Source organism: Choloepus didactylus, chromosome 22 (assembly GCF_015220235.1).
Source record: "Choloepus didactylus isolate mChoDid1 chromosome 22, mChoDid1.pri, whole genome shotgun sequence".
NCBI classification, from domain to species: Eukaryota; Metazoa; Chordata; class Mammalia; order Pilosa; family Megalonychidae; genus Choloepus; species Choloepus didactylus.
In genome coordinates, this window is record NC_051328.1 from 8,627,440 (window position 1) to 8,653,044 (window position 25,605).

Here is a 25,605-nt window from a genome sequence, read left to right on the forward strand (position 1 = left end):
ATTTCTTCCACAAAGAAAGAGGAAGAGGTGAAAAAAGTAAAAAGAAAAAGGAAGAAAAAAGCTGACAACTAAAAAGCAACAAAAGAAGAAATTTAAAATGAAGTCAGACAACATCACCAACACTAAGAATCCCCATAATCCTCTCTTATATCCCCCTTTTGTAGACATTTAGCTTTGGTATATTGCCTTTGTTACAGTTAGTGGAAGCATATTACAATGTTGCTGTTAACTATAAATGGTAGTTTGCATTGATTATATTTTTTTCTCCAATACCACCCCATTTTTAACACCTTGCAAAGTTGGCATTCATTTGTTCTAATTCATGTAAAAACATATTTATGCATTTAATCACAATCATTGACCACTCTAGGTTTCACTAGTTATGCATTCCCAGTCTTCATCTTCTGTCCTTCCCACTGTCATCCTACCTCCCCCCAATCTTCCTCCTTCAACCTTACCCACAGTCGTCTTTGTTCAGTGTACTTACATTATTGTGCTACCATCACCCAATATTGTGCTCCAAACCTCTCTCTCCTGTCTTTTCCTATCTATCTGTAGTGCTTCCTTTAGAATTTCCTGTAGAGCATGTATCTTGTTCACAAACTCACTCAGTGTCTGTCTGAGAATATTTTAAACTCTCCCTCATTTTTGAAGGACAGCTTCACTGGGTATAGAATTCTTGGTTGCTAGTTCCTCTCCTTCAGTGTCTTAAATATGTCATATCACTGCCTTCTTGCCTCCATGGTTTCTGCTGAGAAATCGGCACATAGTCTTATCGAGTTTCCCTTGTATGTGATGGATTGCTTTTCTCTGGGTGCTCCCAGAATTCTCTCATTGTCTTTGACTTTTGATAATCTGATTATTAAATGTCTTGGTGTAAATCTATTTAGATCTATTCTGTTTGGGGCATGCTGTGCTTCTTGGATCTCTAATTTTATGTCTTTCATAAGAGATGGGAAATTTTCAGTGATTATTTCCTCCATTATTGTTTCTGTCCCTTTTCCCTTCTCTTTTCCTTCTGGGACACCTGTGATACATAGATTCATGCACTTTATCTTGTCATTCAGTTCCCTAAGATGCTGCTCATATTTTTCCATTCTTTTCCCTCTCTGTTCCTTTGTGTGTAAGATTTCAGGTGTTCTGTCCTCCAGTTCATGAATCGTCTCTTCTGCCTCCTCAAATCTGCTGTTGTATGTCTCCATTGTGTTTTTTTTAATCTCTTGTGTTGTTCCTTTCATTCTCTGAAGTTCTGTCAGTTGTTTTTTCACACTTTCGATTTCTTCCTTATTTCACCCAATGTCTTCTAAATATCCTTCATCTCTTTTGCCGTATCTTCCCTCAACTCACTGATTTGATTTTTGGATTGATTTAGGAGATTTGTTTGATTAAATATTAGTTTCAATTCCTGTATCAGTTGAAGTGTAAGCTTTTTCCTTTGACTGGGCCACATCCTCGTTTTTCCTAAGGTGACTCAAAATCTTTTGTTGTCTAGGCATCTGGTTTCCTAGATTACCCCAATCAGATTTTCCCAGACCAGACTGGCCCAGGTCTCAGGAGGAAGGTGTAAATCAGGAGTAGGTTGTCCGAGTTTCCTGTGAGGCCTCTAGACTCTGTGCTTTTCCTATCCTGCCCAGCAGTGGCACTTTTCGGCCCACAGTTCCCCAGCAGCATAAAGAGGTGCTGTCCCTTTAATTCACAGTGGACCCAGTCCTGGCCAAGGCTGTCAGAAGCCAAACTTAAGTTGTTTTTACTGAGTTGTTGGTTTTTTCCCTCAGAGTCTGGGGTCTGAATTCTCTTGGGGAGGACTGCCACTTGAGCTGGGCCCTGCCCCCCTTTTCTTAGGGAAGATACGCCCCCCAGGGAGTTATCTTCCACATTTGAATTCCTGTTTTGTCTCTTGACTCTGTTATCTCCACCCTTGCCTGGGTCAGGGCAGACAATTGAAAATGCCTGAGGCTTTCTCTAATGAGGTGCTTAGAATGAGAGAAAAAAAAAAAGTAAAGAGCAAAAGCCCCTTTTCACAGCCAGTCCCCAGCCCCTCAGTTGCACTCAGTCGGTGTTTGTACCCAGTTCTCTGTGCCCCTTTTCTTGGGATACAAACATTTTCCAGTATTCTGAGCTCAGCCATCTCCAGAAGCCTCTTTTTATATAGTTATGTATATATTTGTTTTCTTCAGCCCTGCCTCTTCTCTGCGAGGAGGAAACTCAGATTCCTGCTTGTTCAGGGCTTATCTGTGCTTGTAGCTTGTAGTCATTAGCCCAAATTTGTTAAATTAAAACAGGAGTTGGAGTTTGGTTGAGCTGTATTCCCTTGCTCTCAGCAGGGAGTGCTGCTTTCTCCCAGAGTGAAGTTTTGCAGCTCAGCCCGCAGTGCTGGGTTGGAGGGGCACCGGTTCTACAGTTTACTTACAGTTTTTATGCTGCGATCTCAGCCGTTCCATGCATTCCTGACTGGTGTACGATGTGTTAACAGTCACAGATGTCCCCTAATAGTTGTTCCAGACTATTTACTAGTTTTTCCTGGATATTTACTAGTTGCTCTCAATGACTAAATTCCACACCTCTCTATGCCACCATCTCGCCCCATCCCGTTTCCATCTTTTAGCAATTGTGAATAGTGCTGCTATGAACATCAGTGTGAAAATGTCTGTTTGCTTCCCTGCTTTCAGTTCGTCTGGTATATACCAAGTAGCGGGATTGCTGGATTGTAGGGCAACTGTATACTTAGCTTTTTGTGGAACCACCAAACTGTCTTTCACAGCAGCTGTATCATTTTACATCCCTGCCAGCAGTGAATAAGTGTTCTTAGTTTTCCACATCCTCTCCAACACTTGTAGTTTTCTGTTGGTTTGATAGTAGCCATCATAATATGTATGAAATAATATCTCATTGTGGTTTTGATTTCCATTTCCTTAATAGCTGGTAAAGATGAGCATCTTTTCATGTGCTTTGTAGCCATTTTATTTACTTTTTGGAAAAGTGTCTATTTAAGTCTTTTGCCTATTTTATAATTGCATTGTTTGTCACCTTCATTTGTGAAAGATATTTTTGTGGTTATAGAATTCCAGGTTGACAGTTGTTTTTTTGTTTGTTTTATTGTGTTTGCTGCTGTTTTCTGGTTTGCCTTGTTCCTGATGAGAAGTCTTGTAATTCTTATCTTTGTTCCTATGTATGAGATGTGTTTTTTTTTTCTGTTGGCTTTTAATGTTTTTATCTTCTTTACTAGTTTTATGCAGTTTGATTATGATTCTTCTTGATATAGTTTTCTTCATGTTTCTTGTACATAGGTTTGCCGAGCTTTTTGGATATGTAGGTTTGTAGTTTTCATCAGATTTTGAAAATTTTTGGCCATTTTTCCTTAAGGCTTTTTTTTTTCTGTCCTGCTCCTTTGTAGACTCCAAATACACATCTATTATGTCACCTGAAGTTGCTCCACAGCTCACTGATGCTCTGTTCATTTTTTTTTTTTTTTGGCTTTTTGTCACTATTTCATTTTAGCTAGTTTTTATTGCTATGTATTCACTGCTCTTCTGTGGTTTCTAATTTGCTGTTAATTCCATCCAGTTTTTTTAACCTCATTTTCATTGTTTCATTTTATGTTCATTCATGTCTTCCAAATTTATACTAAACATGCTCAATCTTTTCTCTACCTTCTTGAACATTTGGAATGTAGATGACAAAATCTGTCATCCGTGTCACTTCTGAGTTAGCGTCTATTGATTGATTTTTCTTCTTAGTAAACGTATTTTCCTGCTCCTTTACATGCCTGACAATCTCTTGTAGATGCCAAACCTTGTGAATTTGCCCAGTGGGTGCTGCATAGTTTTTGCAGTCCTAAAATAATTTTTGAATTTTGTTCTAGGATGCATTTAAGGTAGTTGGAAATCATGTTACCGTTGTGAGATCTGCTTTTACGTTTTATTGGGCTGGACCAGAGCAATCTTTAGGACTAATTTTGCTTCTCTGCTGAGGAATACCTTTGTGAGTTCTGTATCCAGTACCTTGTAAAGTACGAGGTTGTCCATGAATTTTAATTGAAGAATGAATTAATAAGGGCCTGTTTTATGACTTTATGACCTCACTTTATGAAAAACTTGTTTAAGTATCATTTCCTTCCTATTTTACTGCTCATTCTCTTGTCTAGGAATCGTCTAGTGGTCTAGAGTACAGTTATGTAGAATTAGGCTCTTTGAAGCCTGTAGTTTCAGATTTCTGGATAATGCATACTTGAGTGATTTAAATAAACCCAATAATATTTGAATACTAATTTTCATTCTTTAAACAGTTTTTATTGTTTCTGTCCTGTTTTTGTATGTTATCACATTTAATATTCAAAATAATCCTTTGAGGTTAGTGGTGGTATTTTAATTAATAGATGAAGATACTAGCTCAAGGGATCATGGCTTACAAGTCACAGAATTAAACTTGAACATAGGCTTGAGAAAAGTTAAAAGAAATTATGATTTTGAAATACATAATCTGGTATTTTTACTTGGTTGGTTTAATAATTATTTATGTAATATTGGTTACAGAATAATGTTTTACATACATTTCAAGTTAAACTATATGTATCCTAGATATTTTAGCACTGCTATTAGAAGTCAGATAATCTGATTTCCAATGTGTTCCTATAATTATCTTGTACAGATGCTACTGTCAACTCTGTGCCATTAAATTATGTTTACGTGCTTTCAGCACTTTATTGATATGTTGCTCATGTGGTTTATCTTTTACTGTAAGAGTTGAGTCATAAGGACTAAAAAGTTGAATTGATGAATTTTTGTCATCAGGATAATAAACTTTATAACGGATAGGAATTAGGTAATTTTCCTCTTTGTTTTTGGCATCAGTCATTTGTTTCTCAGTTCCTATGTTGAACCATAAAAATTTGGAAGTGGGTTTTCAAATGTAAATTCTTTGATAAGTTGGACAAGCACTGGATTTGGAGTCAGAAGAACTAAGTTCAAGTTCTGATCCTGCCATCTACTAACATAGTAGTTATAGGCAAGTTACATCTTTGATTATCAGTTTTCTCACCTGTAAAATATGACAGTGAATTTGAAAATACTTTATAAATTGTAAAGTCAGCTTGTTTAATAATGATAATGCGTTGCATTAAAGCTTTTTAAATTTAGAACCAGAAGGTGTCTTAATCGTTTAATTTCTTTTTACAGCTGTAGAAACTAGGCCCAGATATAATGGTTATAAAGCTTTTTAGTAGCACAGTGTAAAAGAGAGCCCTTGATTCTGTTTCCTTTTTCAGTGTTATTGCATCACTTTTCCTTACCTCATTTTAAAAATATATTTTATTGTGAAATATAACATATATACAGAAAAGTGATACCTCTCAAAGTACGATTTAACAAGTAGTTATGGAGCAAATTTCAAAGAATTTTATGGGGTACAGTTCTACCATTTCAGTTATTTCCTTCTAGCTGTTCTAATACCCTAGAGACTAACAATTAATTCATTTTTATGCAGGCTTGCCCCTAATATTTGTGGGTCCCAGGAAAAGAGTAGAAATGGAAACTCTCATACTTCATGTCTGAATATTTAAAAGTTCTAATTCAAGCCAAAAAACTGTTAAATATAATATGTTCTATCGTTCTTCCTTGACAAATGGAAGAACTGATTTGAATTTAGAATTCTTGAACTCCCTGGAGTGTTACATCCAGAATATTGTAGAAGAGGGACACTGTACTTCTCTTTCCATCCCTCGTTTCTTGAGGGACCTTATGAAGACATGGACTTCGCAGCCTGCATGTCCAAATTCCCTCTTCTCTCCCCATCTCTCAAGTCTAGGGGTGTACATACTAGTAATAGGGTTCACCCTTGAGAGGACAAACCTAGGATAGAGGTCCAGATGGGGTCTGTAAGTGGGCTTGGGGCTTTTTAAGCAGATAATTCCAGGGTCCTGAGTAACTGGAACGTGAGGATGGTACATCCTTTTGTCTTTGTGGAGGGACATGATGAAGGAGCCCAGTCCTCTAAATTGGGAAACCCAGGGCGGGGGGATCTCTTGTCTGATCTAAAGGCAGATGTTTTCTTTATGATCAGTGGCACAGATTTGTGAAGTAGCCAGCTAAGATAGTTGGTGAGTGCTGGTGAGTTGGTGAGGAATGTGGGTAGCTTGTCTATAATCAGGAGAATGATTTTCTCTATGTGGAAATCAACTTACTCTTTGGGCTCTGTATCAGCCGATTCAAATACTATTGGTTTATGAAATGCTTTTAAGAGTTGGTGAATACTGTGTAGTTTAAAGAGCACCTTAAAAACAATTCTGTATATGTTATTGAAATTCCAGACTTCAAAATGAAATCCCTGCTTGAGTAGATATGTATTTACCAATCAATGGATAGTTATTAATATGACAGTAGACTAGGAAAAGCTGTTGTCTCCCAGTTTTTTTAAATGAAAATGCTAAGAATCCAGAGAAGCAGAAAAAATAGTAAAATAAACTTCCTTTCATTTAGATTTGATAGTTGATAATATTTTGTCCTATTTGCTTTATTTCTATTTATAGATGGGTAGATGATCTTGGTTTTTGGGGCTGTATGATTTGAAAGTAAATTGTAGTTGTCATGAGACTTTACCTCTAAATACTTGATCATGCATTTCCTAAGAATAAGGAGGGTTCTCCTACACAATCAGACCACACTTAGGGTAATAAATTCCTTATAAAAAATCTAATCCATATTCAAGTTTCCCCAGCTGTTAGGTGTTGGGATTGAATTGCATACCCCAGAAAAGATACGTTCAAGTCTTAGTAGTTATTCTTGTGTGTATGAACCCATTGGTAAACAGGATCTTTGAAGATGTTATTGTTAGTTCAGATGTGGCCAGACTGAATGAGGGTGGGCCTAAATCCAATATGGCTGACGCCCTTATAAGCAAAGGAAATTGGACGTGAAAGTAGAAGCCAGAAGCAGCGGAAACCAGGGGAGCAGACAAAAGGAGAGAGAGCACCAGGTACAGACTCTGGGAGAAAGCAAGCCTGCCAATACCTTGATGTTGTACATAAAGCCTCCCAACTGAGGCAGTAAATTCCTGTTGTATAAGCTAAACAGTGTGCGGTACTTGTCATAGCAATTGGGTAACTAAGATATTAGGGCAAGCTACTTAAATCTTTACAATTTTCACTTAAAATAGCATTCTGAAATAATTTGGCCCCCTAGTTTTGGTTATGATGTGAGAATTAAAAACATACAACTTATAATTCTTTTGGTCATCTTAGAGACATTTTAAGTAAAAAATTACCTCCTCTCACACATATTTACATCTTACTACGAATAGCACATTGTCGTGCAATTGAACAGGGCTCCATAAATATTTGTGAAACTATTAAAATAAATTATTTTCAGTTTAATATTTCAAGTGGTTAAGAGACATAATGTATCTTGTACTCACTCTTGCTTATTATTTTGTCATTTAAAAATCACTAATTAAGTATGGTGTACAAATTTTATAAATTTTCTCATTGCCAAGGTGTCCTTTGAGTAGCGAATTGTCTGTAAGTAGGAATAAGTTCCTCTTTAACATTCTTGAATCTCTTTATCTTTGTTTTAATGTGTTTTCCTAATTTATTTTTCCTTAGGGGAAATGTTGGTTAAGAATAAATTGAAAGGATTTTTATAATTTGAGAAATGCAAGTGAGTTGCTAAGGCTCTCCTTTAAATTTCTTCTATATTGAACAGAGAGATAGGTCGGAGGGATTATAAATACTTAAAAACTGTTTTAGTGATATGTTAAGGGGAAATATAGATGACAGCACGGTTGGTAGGGAGAAAACATCTAGACTTATTGAAATGTTTAGAGAGGATACATTTATTTTTGAGAACTATGGCTCTTGTAAGTACATATCAGCATCATTCTGACCCTTAGTAATAATGATATGGCTCTTGCAACAAGGGCGTCTCTAATGAGTATGAGAGCTACAGTTATTAAAGTTTTTTTATTTTAGAATTTAATATTTGGGCTGATTATGGGGATAGGTAAATCATACTTGTCATGTAAAATTCTCTTAGAAATAGTAATCACTATTTTTATATGACAAGCAAAAATTGGAATGATTATGAACCTTAGTTATAGTAATGAACAGACTAATATCTTAAATATTAAAAAATATTAAAAAATAAAATTAATTCTTTGCTGTTAATTTTTTTTTTTTTTACTGTAGCTCAGATGTTCCTCCGAGTATTAAATTGGGCTTAATGAAGGAAAGTCAGAATGCTTCCTTAAGTTTTTTCCTATTTGTAAAACAAGTTTAATGTCTCTGCAGAATATTGGATAAGTTAACATTTAAAGCACTATTTAATTCCTTTAGTTAATAGTAATAATCCTCAAAAAGTTATTGAGGACTATATCTCTAATTTAAAATGGTAAAACAAATATTTTATTATACCTGATTAATTTAGCATGTACATGATCATTACAGTTCATTATTTTAATTTAATTATGCCAGGGGTATTTGCCTTTATTAAAAATTTGTTGGAATTATAAGGCTTTACTTCATTTTTATTTAATGGTTTTATTCTTAGTTGCTTGATCTGATATATTGTAACTTAAGATAATTTTTTTGGAGACACTTTCATGACAACTGGCATTGTATTGATAAGAGTACTGATAAGGACTTTTCATCTGGGTTTAATGCATATTTGAGTTAAAAGTTTCTCATGTTCTAGGGGAGCCATTTTTTTCTCACATTTTATTTTTAGGAAAACCTTGCATTAATCAGACTAAAGTATTAATTTAATTTCCATAGGAATTTGGGCTATAAGGTAGAAATCGAGCCTAGTTAAATGAAAAAGTGCATTTAAGTTTTATAATTATTTAAAATGAGAATTCGTATATACATGGCCTTTTAATAATGTATTAACTGTATTAAAAGACCTACTTTTCATTGAAGTTTATTATTTGGAGTTGGAAAGCCCCAACAGCATTAAGTATTTTAAATCAATATTATATGTGTATGAATGTGTAAATATATATGAATATATGTATGTGTTTATATGTGAGCCTATATATATATTAGCTAATTTACCTGTTTTGTGAACACAGGTCCTTTCAACAATTACAACCAACAACCAACCACCAAAATACTTATTTTAATCTTTTAGAATCAGAATGGTGTAGCCCCCGCCTCCAGCCACTTCTGGCCACAGGGCAGGCCTGTAGCCGGGAAGCTGGCCAGCCGTGCTGCTGAACAGTTGATGGCACAGCTCCGGCCACCCTCCAAGAGAGATGGGGGCAGTGCTGCCTGGGCCTTAGTGGCCTGCGAGGATTGCCCCCAAATTGTCGGGTTCAGCTTTTTCCCTCGTTCAAGGTTTTGGCCGCGTGGAGGTGGACACTGCCCATCATTGCGCAGATGATGACCAAATCGGGCTCCTCCTGGTGGCGGTGCTGTCTGTTGTGCTTTGGCGTCTACCGCTTCAGAAAAACAAATTGTGAAGGAATCGTGTGTATATTATGAGAAGTTTAAGCATGAGAATGACGGTCCGTAAAAGAGGAGAGTTTTACATTGTATTTGGAGAGCCCTGATTTGGAGCCAGGAACTGGGTGATGAAAAGATTCAGATTGTGAGTCAGATGGAAGAACTAGTTGAGAACTGGACCAGACAAGTGGACAGTCATGGAACTTTTTGAGGCACATCAAGAGATCAAGGACACTACTAGCAACAATGACAAAGCAAGCCAAGATAAGTCTAAGAATCAGACAATCATGCTGGTATAAAAGCCCAGTAGTAAGAGATGCTGGTGACACCGTGTGCTGGTTTGAATGTATTGTGTCCCCCAGAAAAAGCCATATTCTTTGATGCAGTCTTGTGGGGCAGACGTTTTGGTGCTGATTAGATTTGCATGGAAATGCGCCTCACCTAACTGTAGGTGATAGCTCTGATGAGATATTTCCATGGAGGCATGGCCCCACCCATTCAGGGTGGGCCTTGATCAGTGGAGCCATATAAATGAGCTGACGGGCAGAGGGAACTCAGGGCAGCTGTGAGTGACATTTTGAAGAGGAGCTACAGCCAAGAGAGACACTTTGAAGAAAGCACAGGAGCTGCAGATGAGAGACAGTTTGAAGACAGCTGTTGAAAGCAGACTCTTGCTCCGGAGAAGCCAGGAGAGGACAAATATCCCAGGTGCAACTAAGAGTGACATTTTTGAGGAACTGCAGCCTAGAGAGGAACGTCCTGGAGAAAACCATTTTGAAACCAGAACTTTGGAGCAGATGCCAGCCACGTGCCTTCCCAGCTAACAGAGGTTTTCCAGACACGATCGGCCATCCTCCAGTGAAGGTACCCGATTGTTGATGACTTACATTGGACACTCATGGCCTTAAGACTGTAACTTTGTAACCAAATAAACCCCTTTTATAAAAGGCAATCCATTTCTGGTGTTTTGCATTCCAGCAGCATTCGCAAACTAGGACATACCGTAACAATGAGAATCAAGAGAATGCACTTAATAATCATGATCACGATGACATCACCTCAGGAATGCCAAAGGAGAAGAAAGCAAAAACAAACAACAAACAAGCAAAAAACCAACCTAACAGCAACAAAAACTCTCTAAGGCCATGCATCCCCAGCTGATCTTCCCACGGATCCTGATGAACTAACAACCTCCTCTCTGTGCAATCAGGTATCCTGTGGAGAAATGATAGGTTTTGACAATGATGAGTGCCCCACTGAGTGCTTACATTTCTCTTGAGTGGGGGTGTTACTTACTTATAACCAAAGGGCAGGTGATAATGTGCCAAATATAGAAGGGAAATTTGTTTTTTTTCGAGATTTTTTTTTCCCTCAAAATCACTTTTTTAAATTTTATTTTTTATTAGAGAGATTGTGGGTTTACAGAACAATCATGCATAAAATAGGGTTCCCATACACCTCCCCACCACCATCATTTGCATTGATGATGAAAATTTGTTATAATTGATGACAGCACTTTTTTTTATAATTCTTTTTTTTTGACAGTAGTTACATTTGTTTCAATTGATAAAAGATTATTATAGTAGTACTATTAACTATTGTCCATAGTTTATGTAGGAGTATTTATCCCCATATTCCCAACCTGTTATTACTATTTTTCATGCACTATTTATTTTATTACTCATCTACCCATACATTGCATAAAGGGGGTATCAGTCAAAATCACACTGTCACAAGATGAATGCTGTATAGTTATGCAATCATTATCAAAGATCAAGCCTAATGGATTACAGTTCAACAATTTCAGGTATTTCCTTTGTAGAAGGGAAATTGAGAAAACAATGAACAAAGCACTGGAGAAATCCAAAAAAAAAGAGAGCTTATAATAGGTAGTTTGTGGACATCCTTAATAGCAAGGAAAACAAAATAATATATTTATTACTTTGTCACTTTTGTTAAGATATAAAGATTGTAAAATTTATATTTTTAAAGAATGTTGGAAAAGGAACCATTCCTTTTATAGGGATATCGCCCCCCCCCCCTTTATTTTCATTGGTACACATGTGTAATGAGAAAGTGGTCTGTGGGCCAGTGTTTTAGAAACTACAAATATGGGTTTTGAATTAAATAATCAAGTAAGAAGAAAAATGATATAGCCATCTAAAACACTTATCAGTTTCTAGACTATGCTTTGAATCAACATATATGTTGGTACTTTAAAAATAAAATCTAGCACTACAGAAACAGAAAATGGTAGAGAGAGTATACAAACACCCAGAAACCACCACCTAGGTTTAAGAAATGTAATATTTATTTCAGGTATTTTTTAAAATGAAACATTATGGATAACTGTTAATCCCCACTCCCATTCTTCTCCCTTTCCAGAGCAAACTACTACTCCAATATTGCCATGTAGCATTTCAGGATGTGTTTCTGTAATTTCATCATAAATGTATGTATTCAAAACATCTGGGGAGGGAAGGGAAGGAATGGGGAGGAAAGGAACTTTAGTTATATCTGTAACTGTTTATTATTTGATAGATTTGAAGCAAACAAGGCAAATATTAGCATCTATTTAATCTTATTACATGGGTGTCATATTTTTCTGTATGTTAAAAATATTATGTAAACATCAAAAATAAAATGAAACACATTAGCCTTGTAGTTAGGTAGCCCTCGATTTAAAATTCCTTTCTGCTTATTAGCCATGTAACCTTGAGCAGGTTTGTTAACCTTTCCAAACATTAGTTTCCTCAATGATAAAAGGGGATAATGTTGGTACCAACCACACAAGATTGATGTCAGTGTTAAGATGAGATAATCCATGCAGTGCTAAGTGTGATATCTAGCTAGTATTTTTGAGTGCCTAATTTGTTCTAAATTATTTACAAGTGTTATTCTATTTAATCACTGTATTAATCCATCAGTCACTAAAAGAGGTAGATGTGACACTGAAAGGGTGTGTATGGATTTATGTAGTGATTCATGGTTTAGACTTTTATTTTTAGAGAAAGGGAAATATCTTTATTTTAATGGATGGGCAACACTTTATAAGGTAGTAATGAAAGAAGATTTGGGAAATAAGATGAGTGCCATGTGCAAGGCATTGAATGCCAGGTTAAGTGAAGCCCTTTGATTAGATAAGTATCACAGTAAAAGCTATATCAGATAAATCTAATAGTGTATATACATAGAGCTGAAACAAAGCAGAGGACAATAAGACTACTTTAGGTGGGAAGGTCTAGGGGAGATTGAAAAATGTAAAACTTCATTCAGATGATATGTATTTTGGGAGTATCCACTACAAAGTGGTAGTTGAAGTTATAGGGCAGGATAATATAATTGAACTAGAAAATGTAGAGTAAGAAGACAAGATAATTTTGCCTAGAATCTTGGGGAACATGCATTTGAAGGACAGGAGGAAAAAGAACCAAGGAGTTAGAAAAAAGAACAACTAAGCCTAGTATTTGTATAGTATTCCTGAATCCATGGAAAGAGTTTCCAGAAAAAGTGATGAGCAACAGTGTAAAAGGTACTGAAGAGATGAAGACAGGTAAAAGTCAAATAAAAGGTTATTAAGTGGCTATGAGAAGTAATTGGTGACCTTGAAGAAAGGACTTTCTGTATATTATGGAGGAACAGGAACAAAACCAAAAGGGATTAAGAAATTTGTGAATGGTAAGAAAATAAGACCAGTTTTGGGAAATCTGGATATGAAATGAAGGAGCAGGAAGCGAGTAATCTGGAAGGATTGAAAAGTTGAGAAAAGTATAAATGAGTATTTTAAATGTTAATATTATATATATTCTAAAACTTTAAGGAATATAATGGGTAGCATGCTAAATATTGAAAACTTCTGTCAAAATTAGAAAATTATATTAGAATATTGTGTAAAAAAGATCTATAGGTGAAGCACGCTCTTTTAATTAACGGGAAAATTACTTGAAAGTTAAGTGATTAAGTAAATGAATAGTTTAGAAAATAGAACATGGTTATTTTAAATGGCTGGAACAATATTTTGCAAGAATAACAATGCATGTTCAGTGAAACTTTGTGATCTTTAGGTAAGCAATGTGAATGAAATTATTTTCCATTGAATTCATATTTTAATAAGTTTTATGAGATGTAATTCACATACCATAGAATTCACCCATTTAAAATGTACATTTCAATGGTTTTCAGAATTTTGCAGCCATCGCCACAGTCAATTTTAGAATATTTTCATCATTCCTAAAAGAAACCCTATACCCATTAGCTCCCAACCTCCAAGCCCTAGGCAACCACCAACCTACTTCTATTCTGAACATTTCAAATTAATGGACTCATACAATATGTGGTTCTTTGTGACAGGCCTTTTTCACTTAGGATCATGTTTTCAAGATTTCATCCATGTTGTATCATGTATCAGTAAGTCATTTCTTTTTATTGCTGAATAATATACTCATTGTATGGATGGATATACCATATTTTATTTATCCATTCAGCAGTTGATGAACATTTAGGTTGTTACACTTTGGGGCTATTATGAATAATGCTGCTAAGAACATTAGTGTGTAAGTTTTCATTTCCTGTAGTTAGATTCTTAGAAATGGAATTGCATGGTCATGTGGTAACTTTATATTTAGCCTTTTGGATGGCTTCCAGATGGTTTTCCAAAGTGGTTGAGCCATTTTACTTTCCTACAAGCAGTGTTTAAGGGTTTAATTTTTTCGAATCTTTATCAACACTGTTATAGCCATCCTAGTACATTTAGGCCTTTGATTTATTTTGAGTTAATTTTTCTATATGGTTTGAGGTAGGGGCCCCAACTTCATTATTTTGCATATGAATATCCAGTAGTTCTAGCACCATTTATTGAAACAACTGTTCTTTCTCCACTGAGTTGTTTTGGTTGAAAATCAGTTGACAGTAACTATGAGGGTTTATTTCTGGAATTTCAGTTCTGTTCCATCTATGCATCTATCCTTATGCTAATACCACACTTCCTTGATTCTAGTAGTTTTGTAGTAAGTTTTGAAATTGAGACGTGTAAATTCTCCAGCTTTGTTCTTTTTCAGGATTGTTCTAGTGTTTCTCTGTGTCCCTTTGAATTCATATGAATTTTAGGATCAGCTTATCCATTTCTGCTCAGAAGTCAGTTGGGGGGAGTATTGCCATCTTAACAGTATTATCAGCTCCATGAGTATGTGTTGTCTTTCCAATTATTTAGTCTATTTTACTTTCTCTCAAAAAATGTTTTGGAGTTTTCAGATTATAAGTTTTACATTCATTTTGTTTTATTATTTATCCTCAGTGTTTTATTATTTATAAATTTTATTCCTGAGGTATTGTAAGTGGAATTGTTTTCTTAATTTCATTTTCAGATTGTTCATTACAAGTGGATAGAAAAGCAGTTGATTTTTATATGCTGTATCTTGAAATCTTACTGAATTGTTTAATGGCTCAAGTAGCTTTTTAGTATTTCCTAGCATGTTTATGTACAAGATCATGTCATGTGCAGAGATAGTTTTACTTCTTCTTTCCAATCCGATGCCTTATGTATCTTTTTCTTGCCTAATTGCCCTGGCTAGAACCTCCAGTAGAGTGTTGAATAGAAGTGGTGAGAGTGCACATCCCTGTCATGTTCTTAATCTTGGGGGAAGCATTCAGCTTTTCACCATTAAGTATGATGTTAGTTGTGGGTTTTTTGTAAATGCTCTTTATCAAGTTGAGGAAGTTCTCTTCAGTTCCTACTTTACTGAGTGCTTTTATCATGAAGCGGAGTTGAATTTTGTAAAATACTTTCTCTTCACCTATTGAGATGATCATGTGTTTTTTATCCTTTACTCTATTGATGTATACTGTAACACATTAAATGTTTTGGGGGTGTTAAGTGATCCTTGCATTTCTGGGTTAAATTCTTTTGCTGAAGATATTTACATCTATATTCATTTGATATATGTCTCTAATTTTTATTTATTATTATGACAGTTTGTTTTAATAGGTCATGTGGAAAGATTGCATTAAACTGTACACTCAGCAAAATATTTTTATCATTTTGTCACATTGTAGGGCATTTGTAGACTTTGCCATTGTTTCTGTGTCTTACAGTGTGATGATTTAGGAGCATCCAAAAGAAGATAAATGCATTTTTCTTTAAATTCTGAGGTTCAGCAAAGTAAAAAGTTAATGCTAAAAGTTAATGTTGATGATATACTTTGACATACATCCAGTTAAGATCTTCTTTGTTTTACAGGGATATACTTCAATATTAAATTTTTCAATCCCTCATCCTGTTATTTAAAACGTTTTCTATTCCAAAAGTCCCACAATGAACTGTGGTTTCTTCCCCCACCCTACCCCCGCTTCTCAGCCAACACGTGCACAAATTAGAATAGAAACAAACTTCTGATACACATTGTTCCACTAATTCATTTTCAAGGCCTCCTTCCAACATTGAAAGATTTATTACAGGTTAAATCCCTCTATTGCTGTTAAAGATTATGGCAGTTTACAATATGGCTTTGTAACTGTGGTAGGTGGGTGGGGATACACCCAGTTTCTTTCTCAACTTTTAAAAATATTTTATACTTTAAAAAATACAAAGGTGACTTTTTAAAGATACAGAAGAATGTTTTAGATCTACACTGAGAGTCAAAAGTTTTTTATAATTTTGCCTCAAACCGTCCATCCAAGCTTATTTTCTACTAATTCCCTATGGACTTCTCTGATTGCGTTTTTAATACATTTGATTTTATCATGATGTTCCAGGGAGGGAGAAATACCAGGCAGTGTCTCAGAATCTTACATGAATCTGAATGTATTAACATCTCACAATTTCTTGGAATATAGCTTGGGAAATTCTGTTCTACACAGATCTTGTTTCACTTCTTGTACATATGCTCATGCTGGTCTCCTTCCTGAATACCTTCTCATTTGTTATAAAAATTGACTTATTTCTGAAGAACCCAGTTCCAAATCTTCCTTATGCTCTCTGGTTCATATTGATTTAACTGCCCCCTTAAAACTTCTGATCATTGATTTCTTTTCTTTCTTTTCTCATGTATTAAAGGTATAACATAGGTATTTTACCTCTGTGATAAAAATACCAACTTTTTTTGTAAGCAGGATTCAATTTCATATTTCTTTTGTGTTTCCAGAGTCTGTCATTGCACCTGTATGCAATATATTCTTAGCAAATATTTACTAAATTGGTTGTTAAACCATTAGGCAATAAAGTAGCATTAATGATAGAAAATAGGACAGTATAAACTTAGTTTTGAGAAAATAATGAAGACTAAGAAAAGATGAGAATTTATTAAACAGAGTAAAATTAATCCTGTTGTCTTTGTGTTCACTTAATAAATATATTTTACAATAAATTATATTGAGGTGTAATGTACATACAATAAAATGTACCTATTGTGAATGTAATTTGATGAGTTTTGGCCCATGTAACCATCACTAAAATCAAGATATAGAACACTTCCTTAGCCCCAAATAGTTTCCTCATGACCCTTTGCAGGCAGCCATCCTCCCATTCCCGTCCCTGGCAATCACTGATCTACTTTCTGTTATTGTTGATTAGTTTTGCCTGTTTTAGATTCCATACAAGTGGAATCATATTGTTTGTACTGTGCTGCATCTGGCTTTTTTCATTGAGCAGATGTTTTTGAGATTTATCCATGTTATTTAATGTGTCAGTAGTTCATTTCTTTTTGTAAAAGTTGAGGTGTAATTTACATATAGTAAAAAAAAAAATCACCCCTTTAGTACATATTTTTAACAAACATATACATAAAGTTAACCACAGCCACCAGTCAAGATATCAAATAATTCCACCATTCCCCCAAATCTGCTCATACCCTTTTTTTTCCTTATACCCTTTTTTTTTCCCACTTCTAGGAATTTTATTCTACAATAAATCCATTTTTAGAAATTTCGTTGTACAAATACACACAATATGATTGAACAAGGCTAACTGTGTCAATGTTACAATGAGAAATATTTCACTTATACCCTTAAGTACATTTTGAATATTGTGAATATATTATACACACATGAAAATTTCTTAAAGGAGCAGAAACATATTCTACAAAGCTACATATTTAATGTTAACATATTTACTGATGCTTTTTCTTTAATGGAACTCTCCTCTAACAGCAATTTATATGGAAACACTTTAATTGGAGCTGATGGGGAAACCTCTTCTTAAACTCAACTCATAAAAAAGCAGCAGTAGCGGCCACTTTTTGGCAAACCCCAAGTCCAGAATCCAGAATTTCCTATTTATACTCAAGAAAGCAGGCAGCACTGAGGATGATTAGGACACAACACAGCATATAGCAATCATTGGGATGCAAGTCAATTTATTAGCTATGGGCTCTAGGCTATTTGCTGTTTATTAAAACATCGGCCATCCAAAAAGAGAGATGTTGGTGTGTTCGAAGCAGATCACTTCTCCTTCCCCATTAGAATTAATCTTTTCATTAACTTCTTATTCCTCTTCACACATTCAGTGCACAGCATATTATCTTCTACATCTGCAGATGGGAAAGTGCAGGCTGGTAACAAAGACAGAGATCATCCTCTTGGGAGTGTCAGGTACCCAGGCCTGCTCTGCATGGAACTGCAGGCGAACCCAGCCCTGGGTGTCTGCAGGGAGAACTCGGCCATGGACCACACACCATCTGACACCAGAGGCTTGAAGCAAAAAAGTCTCGACAGAAGCAGGAATGGGACATGAATTCAGTCTTAGGCTGAGCTGCTCTTGCAGCAATTCTTGTCCATGATGCCAGTATTGCCTCCTGAGCTGAAGTTATCACTTCAACTCTATTAGTCATTTCTTCTCTCTCCCTTCTCTTACAACTTTTCTGATCCTTTGCTGTCTTGGGCATCACCTTGCATTTCTTCGAACATAACTGCAACTTAACCTCCTCTGGTGTGTCAGGAATATCCTGTTTTTGCTCAGGGTAAGCATGTTGCTGGAGCCTCAGATAAACCTCTATTTTCAGGCTGTCGGTACTCAAATTAAAATGTTGGCACCACTTCCGCAAAGTGTCCCGGTGTACCTTATTAATAGGAGGCAAAATGGTCGGCAAGGGAAGCATTGGTACTTTACGTTTTGAGCAAGCTTTGAATTGCTCATTCATTTGAGGAAGATGAACTTTATCCTTTTTCCTAGACTTCTTTGGTTTAACTTGTGCAGTTGAAGTACTTGGTTCCATTTGATGACCCACTTGAGATTCCGCTTTTATTGGAACTAATGTGATTATCACATGTTCTTCCTCTAATTCCTCTTCAAAGACATTCTTTTTTCCTCAAACCCAAGGGCGAGGAAACTCAATTCCAGTCTTCTCCTTATACCCTTTTGTAGTGAACCTCTAACCCAACAACTAGCCTCTGGTAAACACTAATTTGTTCCCTGCCCCTATCATTTTGCTTTTTTAGAATGCCATGTAAATAAAGTCATACAGATGTAACCTTTTGAATCTGACTTCTTTCACTTAGCATGTTGCATTTGAGAGTCAACGATGTTGTTCTTTAAATCACTAGTTCATTTTTTTTTCCATTCATTTCTATTACTGATTAACATTTCAATTTATGGATATAAGCACAATTTGTTTATCCTGTTGTCTCTTGATGGACATTTGGGTTGTTTTCAGTTTTTGGTTCTCATAAGTAAAGCCTTTATGAACATCCAAGTTCAATCTTTCGGTGGATATATGTTTTTCTTTCTTTTAGGTAAATATGTAGGAATGGAATTGCTGCACCATATTTTTAAGTGTATGTTTAACGTCACAAAACATTGCTAAAATGTTTTCAAAACTATTTTTTGCCATTTTACCTTCCCACCAGCAAAGTGTGAGAGTCCCAGTTGTTCCCTCCTCTCCAACCCTTGCTGTCACTATTAAAAAAAAATTTTAGCCATTTGAGTGGGTGCGCATTGGTGTCCCATTATGGTTTTAAAGTTGTTTTTTTCCTGATGAGTAATGATGTTAAGTATGTTTTCATGGGCTTGTTGACCCAAAATGCATATGTTCTTTTATGAAGTCTGTTCTAATTTTTTAGACAGTTAGGCATGGAAGAGGTCAGTTCTGCTTCTGTGACTAAGACCTGGAAAAGAAATATCTATGTGTGTGTGTGTGTTTATGTCTTGTTGTGTTTGGGATAGGGAAGGAAGGATAGGGTGGGATTTGGAAAACTCAAGAGTATCATATAGAAAGAAATCTAGAATTAGGCAGTTTTGTGGTATTAGAAAATACATAGCACAGGGTCTTGAAAGCAGATGAGTGAGACAGTGGCATCCAGAAATCTAGGTGTGGGTAGTATTTAAAGTCTTCAATAGCAGTTATAGAACAGGGCATGAGGGACAGCTACTGGGTTTAGATAGAAGGAATATCAAGGCATTACTTAGATTTAGAGGTCTAGTGTTGTTAAATTCTCAGTATGGGAACTGAGGCCTGAAGAACATTAATCTTTTTTTAAAAGGCAGGTTTATTGAAATGTAATTTATATCCTGTAAAATACACCAGAAAGTGTATAGTTCCATGAATTTTGACAAATGTGTACAGTTCTGTAACTACCACAGTCATAATATAGGACATTTCCATCACCTCCAGAATTCCCTTGAGCCGCTTTGTAGTCAATCCTTTCACTCAACCAAGACCTTGGCAACCAATGCTCGATTTTCTTTCTCTGTAGACCATTTTGTCTTTTTGGGAATGATGTTTAAATTGAATCACACTTTATGTAGCCTTATGAGCTAGCATCTTCCATTTAGTATAAGCATTTGTTAGTGTATCAGTATTATATTCTTTCATATTATTGTGTAATATTTCATTATGAATGCATTATAGATTGTTTATCTTTTCATAGGTTAAAGGGCATTTGGGTTGTTTCTGGGATTTGACACTTAAAGTCTTTTTAAATATTAGCATCCAGGTTTTTGTGTTGTCATATGTTTTCAGTTCTCTTGGGGACATATGTTGGTAGTGGGATTACTGGGTCATACATTAATTGTATGTTTAGTGATTTATAAGAAACTACTAAACTGTTTTCAATAACGGTGGTACCATTTTGCATTCCCACCAGCAGTGTATTAGAGTTCTAGTTACTCTGCATCCTCACCAGCACTTGAAATTAAACCATTGGATAGACATGTAGTGGCATCTCATAGTTTGAATTTACATTTCCCTAATGTCTAATAATGTTGAGCATCTTTTCATATGATTATTTGCTATCTGCTTATCTTGTTCAGTAAAGTTTCTCTTCAAATCTTTTGCCCACTTTTTTTTTTTGCTTTTTAATTCAGTTTTATTGAAGTATATTCACATACCATACAATCATTCATGGTGTACAATCAACTGTTCACAGTACCATCATATACTTGTGCTTAATCACCCCAATTCATTTTTGAACATTTTCTCTACACCAGAAAGAATAAAAATAAGAATAAAAAACAAAAGTGAAAAAGAACAGCCAAATCACCCCCCCCCCATCTTCATGTATACCCCTACATATAACATACATAGTTATATGTAGGGGTAAGCTACATAGTTATACAATCTTCTTTGAGTCAAGGCCACTGGGTTGGAGTTTGATAGTTTCAGGTATTTACTTCTAGCTATTCCAATTCACTAATACCTAGAAAGGGATATCTATATATTGTATAAGAATGCCCACCAGAGTGACCTCTCGACTCCATTTGAAATCTCTCAGCCATTGAAGCTCTACTTTGTTTCATTCTGCCTCTCCATTTTGGTCAAGAAGATGTTCTCAATCCCATGATGCCAGGTCCAGGTTCATCCCCGGGAGTCGTATCCTGCATTGCCAGGAAGATTTACACTCCTGGAAGTCAGGTCCCATGTACGGGGGATGGCAGTGAGTTCACCTGGCCTAGCTAGAGAGAGAGAGCCACATCTGAGCAAAAAAGATTCACTCAGGGGGAGACTGTTAGGCACCCTTATAAGCCAGTTTAGCCTCTCCTTTGCAGCAACGAGCCTCATGAGGGCAAGCCCCAAAGCTACAGTGGTGAAAACAGCATGGTACTGGCATAAGGATAGATATACCGACCAATGGAATTGAATTGAGTGTTCAGAAACAGACCTTCGCATCTGTGGACAATTGATCTTTGATAAGGTACTCAAGCCAAAGCAACTGGGACAGAGCAGCCTCTTCAATAAATAGTGTTTGGAGAACTGGATATCCATTTCCAAAAGAATTAAAGAGGACTCCTATCTCACACCCTATACAAAAATTAACTCAAAATGAATCAAAGACCTAAACATTGGCACTAAGACCATAAGACTCTTAGAAGAAAATGTAGGGCAATATCTTAAAGATCTTGTAATAGGAGGTGGTTTCCTAGACCTTGCAACCAAAGAAGAAATAGACAAATGGGAGCTCCTCTAAATTAAACACTTTTGTACGTCAAAGGACTTTGTCAGAAAAGTAAAAAGGCAGTCTATGCAATGGGAGACAGTATTTGGAAACCACATATCAGATAGGGGTTTAATATCCCAGATATATAAAACTAATCTACAGCTCAGTAACAGAAAGACAACCCAATTAAGAAATGGACAAAAGATATGGACAGACACTTGCCCCACTTTTTAAAGCAGGTTATTTGCTTTCATGTTATTGAGTTTTGGAATGTCTTATATAAGGAATCTTAACCTTAATCACAATAATTTACACTTAACATTTACTGAGTGCTTATCATATGTCAGGTACTGGTCTAAGATTCTTTACTTGAATTATCTCATTTAATCCTCAGAGCAATCCTGTTAGGTGCTGTGATTATCATCATTTTACAGACAACGAAACTGCACCAAATACTGGCTAGGTTTAGAGATACAAATTTGAATATGACCATGGTTTATAAATAATTACAATATACTATGGTAAAGAAAACAGTAGAATTTCATATATAAACTAAAGAAGGTGATATCCAAACTGAGTTTTAAATATATATTTACTAGGCCACCTTTTGGAGAAAAGGCTTTCTCAATAACTAGGAAAGTACTTTCAAATTTCTGGACATACTAGGTCTAAGAAACTGAAAGTTTCTGGAATATAAAGTAAAAGAGTCATTGGAGAATTGGAGCTGTAACTAGAGAGAGATAGTGACCTTGTTATTAAGAAACATAAAGCACTAAAATGAGTACAGATTTAGACATTCTGTTTCAGTTTTTTATTCTTCACATTTTGGTTGTGAATTTTAAAAAACTTCTTTCCCTCCTTCCTTCCCTTGCTCCCCACCAATAATAATGTTGGTTAAAGCAGCTCTCAGACCTCTTTCAGCATCTTGTAAATCCTGGTATTGGAGGATATATGCAGTATTAAATTTTTCTTACTGTTTTCTTTCTGAATGGAAAAAATCTGAAATAGTCTATTAAAATAAAGAATAATTTTTTTTTAGTGTCGAGACATCATTGCATTGGACAGTCTTTTCCTTAAATATCTAGATGTAATAAATTGTTTACTCAAATTAATAATAGGATTAAGTAACAGTTTTTGGTTTGTAAGTTATAACTTCAGTGTATATTTTATATATGTGTATTGCATATTATGTATAACATACATACAGAAAAGGACACAAATCATAAGGGACAAATTTTCAGAGAATGAACATCGTATGTATCCCACATCCAGATCAAAAAAAACAGAGCTGTATCACAACTGCAGAATACACCTTGGGCATGGTACCAGTCAATACTTACCCCCATCCAAAAGGTAATCATTATTCTGACTTATAACCTCATAGAGTGGTTTTGTTTGTTATCAAATTTTATGTGTATTTATATTGTGTATGTACCCAGGAGTGAAATGTTCAGTCATAGGATACATGAATGTATTAATTTTCTTATGCAGCATAATAAATTACTTGAGGGCTTAAAACAGCACTTATTTGTTATTTCATAGTGAGTCAGGTGTCTGGGTATACCTTAGCTGGCTTCTCTGCTTAGGGTCTCAAAAGGCTGTAATTACAAGGAAATGAATTCTGCAGTATCATCTGAGGCTCGGGGTCATCTTCTAGGCTCATGTGGTTGTTGGCAGAATTCATTTCCTTGTGGTGGTAGAACAGCTTGCTTTTTAAGGCCAGCAGGAGAGTGTCTTTAAGCTCAAGGAAAGCCTAAACCCTTTTATTCATTTTTTTAATTAAGCTTTTTATTTTCATATAATTGCAGAATTACTTGCAACTGTAAGAAATAATATGTAGAGAAACTATATATATATACTTTGCCCAGTTTTCTTCTGTCTTAGTTTGCCTGAGTTGCTATCACAAATACTGCACAGTGGGTTGGCTTAAACAACAAGCATTTATTGGCTCACTGTTTCAGAGGCCAGAAGTCCAACATCAAGATATCACCAAGGTATGGTAGGGACATACTGGAAGCAATGCAGTTATTTTAGGTTATTTGTCTTCTTATTCCTTTGTTTTGATTTGTTTGAATTGCTTGGTTTTTGGTGTTTTGTTTTTGTTTTTGTTTTTGTTTTTTGATAAAGTAAAAAAAAAAAGCTATTGCATTTTTTTAAAAAAAGAGAACACTGAGATTTGGATTATTGAAGATCATTGCTTATAATAGAGAAAAGTTGGACAATCCTATATATCCATTCATAGAGGACTGGTTAAATAAATAATATTTTATCCCTACTTTGAAATATTATGCAATAAAAGATTTAAATAAGTATTTGTAAAATAAATTGGAACCATTCCAAGACATGTTAAGGTTTAAAAAAAAAAAGATATCAGCAAGGTTTGCTTTCTTCCAGAGCTAGTAGCATTCTGGTGCTGGCTGCTAGCCATTCTTAGGGTTCCTTGGCTTTCCCATCATGTGGTGACGTCATTTTCTTTCTTCTGCTCTTCCAGTATTCCACTGACTTCAGGCTTCTGGCTCCTTATAAGGCCTCCAGTAATCCAGATTAAAACCCACCTTCATTCAGTTGAGCCATACCATATCTAAAAATAACATCTTCAAGAGGTCCTATTTGCAATGTCTTCACACTCACAGGAATGTGGATTAAGATTAAGAACATGTCAAATCAGGGTACATAATTCAGTCCACCATACCTGCAGTGGTTGCACCTTGCAAAACTGTAGTGCAATATCACAGTCCAGGGTATTGAATTGATACAATCCACTGATCTTATTCCGATTTTCCCAGTTTCACATGCACTCATTTATGTGTGTAGGAGTATTTAGTTTTATGAAATTTTATCACGTGTAGGTTCATGTATCCAACACAACAGTCAAGGTAAAGAACAGTTCTATCACCACAGAATCCTTGATGTTGCCTTGTTGTAACCACCTCACTCTTGCTCACATTCCATCCCTAACCCTTGGCAACCAGTAGTCTGTTTTTTATAATAATTTTGTCATTTCAAGAAGGTTATACAATGGAATTACACACTAGATGCTCACCTGATTAGGTCAGGCCCAGCTAGGACAATCTCCCTTTGATTAACTCAAAGTCAACTGATTAGAGACCTCAGTTACATCTGTAAAATCCCTTCACCTTTGCTGCACACACTGTAATATTCCACCATATTCACAGTTCCTACCCAAATTCAGTGGAAGGGGATTATCCCGTAGTGTGGGTCATTAGGGGGGTCACCTTAAAATTCTGTCTACCACAATGAATGATCAGTTTTTATAGATTCTAGAATGATTCATTTATGAAAGCAGCATATTTGATATAAGAGCCCTTCATATAAAAAGGTGACAATCTAATGAAAAGTGCTTGGGAACAGTCCCTGACACATATTAAACATTCAACAAGTACTTGTTAAATGAATGAAAGAATGAACCTATTAATCAATCATCATATACTGAAGTTTTAAAGATATTGATCACATTCAATCTAGGATTGAAATGTCCTTTAAATTTAATTTCAGAATGTCCTAAGCCAAACCACAGTTTTATGTGATTTATCTCCAATGGAATTAAGCTATTTTTCTGCTTGTAGATTTGTCCCTTTACTTTTCTTGGGTTTAAGAGTTAATGATTAATTCTTTGCTTCATAAGAAAAGTGTAGAACAGTGTTTCTCAGTGGAAAGATGCTCCTCTGAAAAGATTTCAGAATTTCTGGGGGAATTGGCCAAACTATTCTATGCTGCTCACCCCATATTGAGAGTCGGTATGTTTTGAAATATGTTGCTGAGGTGAATATGTTGCCCATGTAAAAAGTACA

The 25,605-nt window shown here is 35.5% G+C and overlaps 1 protein-coding gene and 1 pseudogene across 4 annotated transcripts in view; one reads left to right on the forward strand and one right to left on the reverse strand.

The window, feature by feature from the left end:
* CHD9 (chromodomain helicase DNA binding protein 9) overlaps window positions 1–25,605 on the forward strand; it is a 284,977-nt gene that overhangs the window by 128,524 nt on the left and 130,848 nt on the right. The window contains exons 1-2 of one of the 4 annotated variants that reach the window (XM_037816045.1): window positions 10,329–10,640; window positions 11,816–11,882. The exons of the other annotated variants lie outside the window; for them this stretch is intronic. Of the exons in view, the coding sequence (XP_037671973.1) occupies window positions 11,856–11,882 (27 nt within the window). The 5' untranslated portion in view covers window positions 10,329–10,640; window positions 11,816–11,855. Of the gene's footprint in view, window positions 1–10,328; window positions 10,641–11,815; window positions 11,883–25,605 lie in introns of those variants that run through there. 4 annotated transcript variants of the gene reach the window in all.
* Window positions 17,864–24,367, reverse strand: LOC119519033 (annotated as a pseudogene).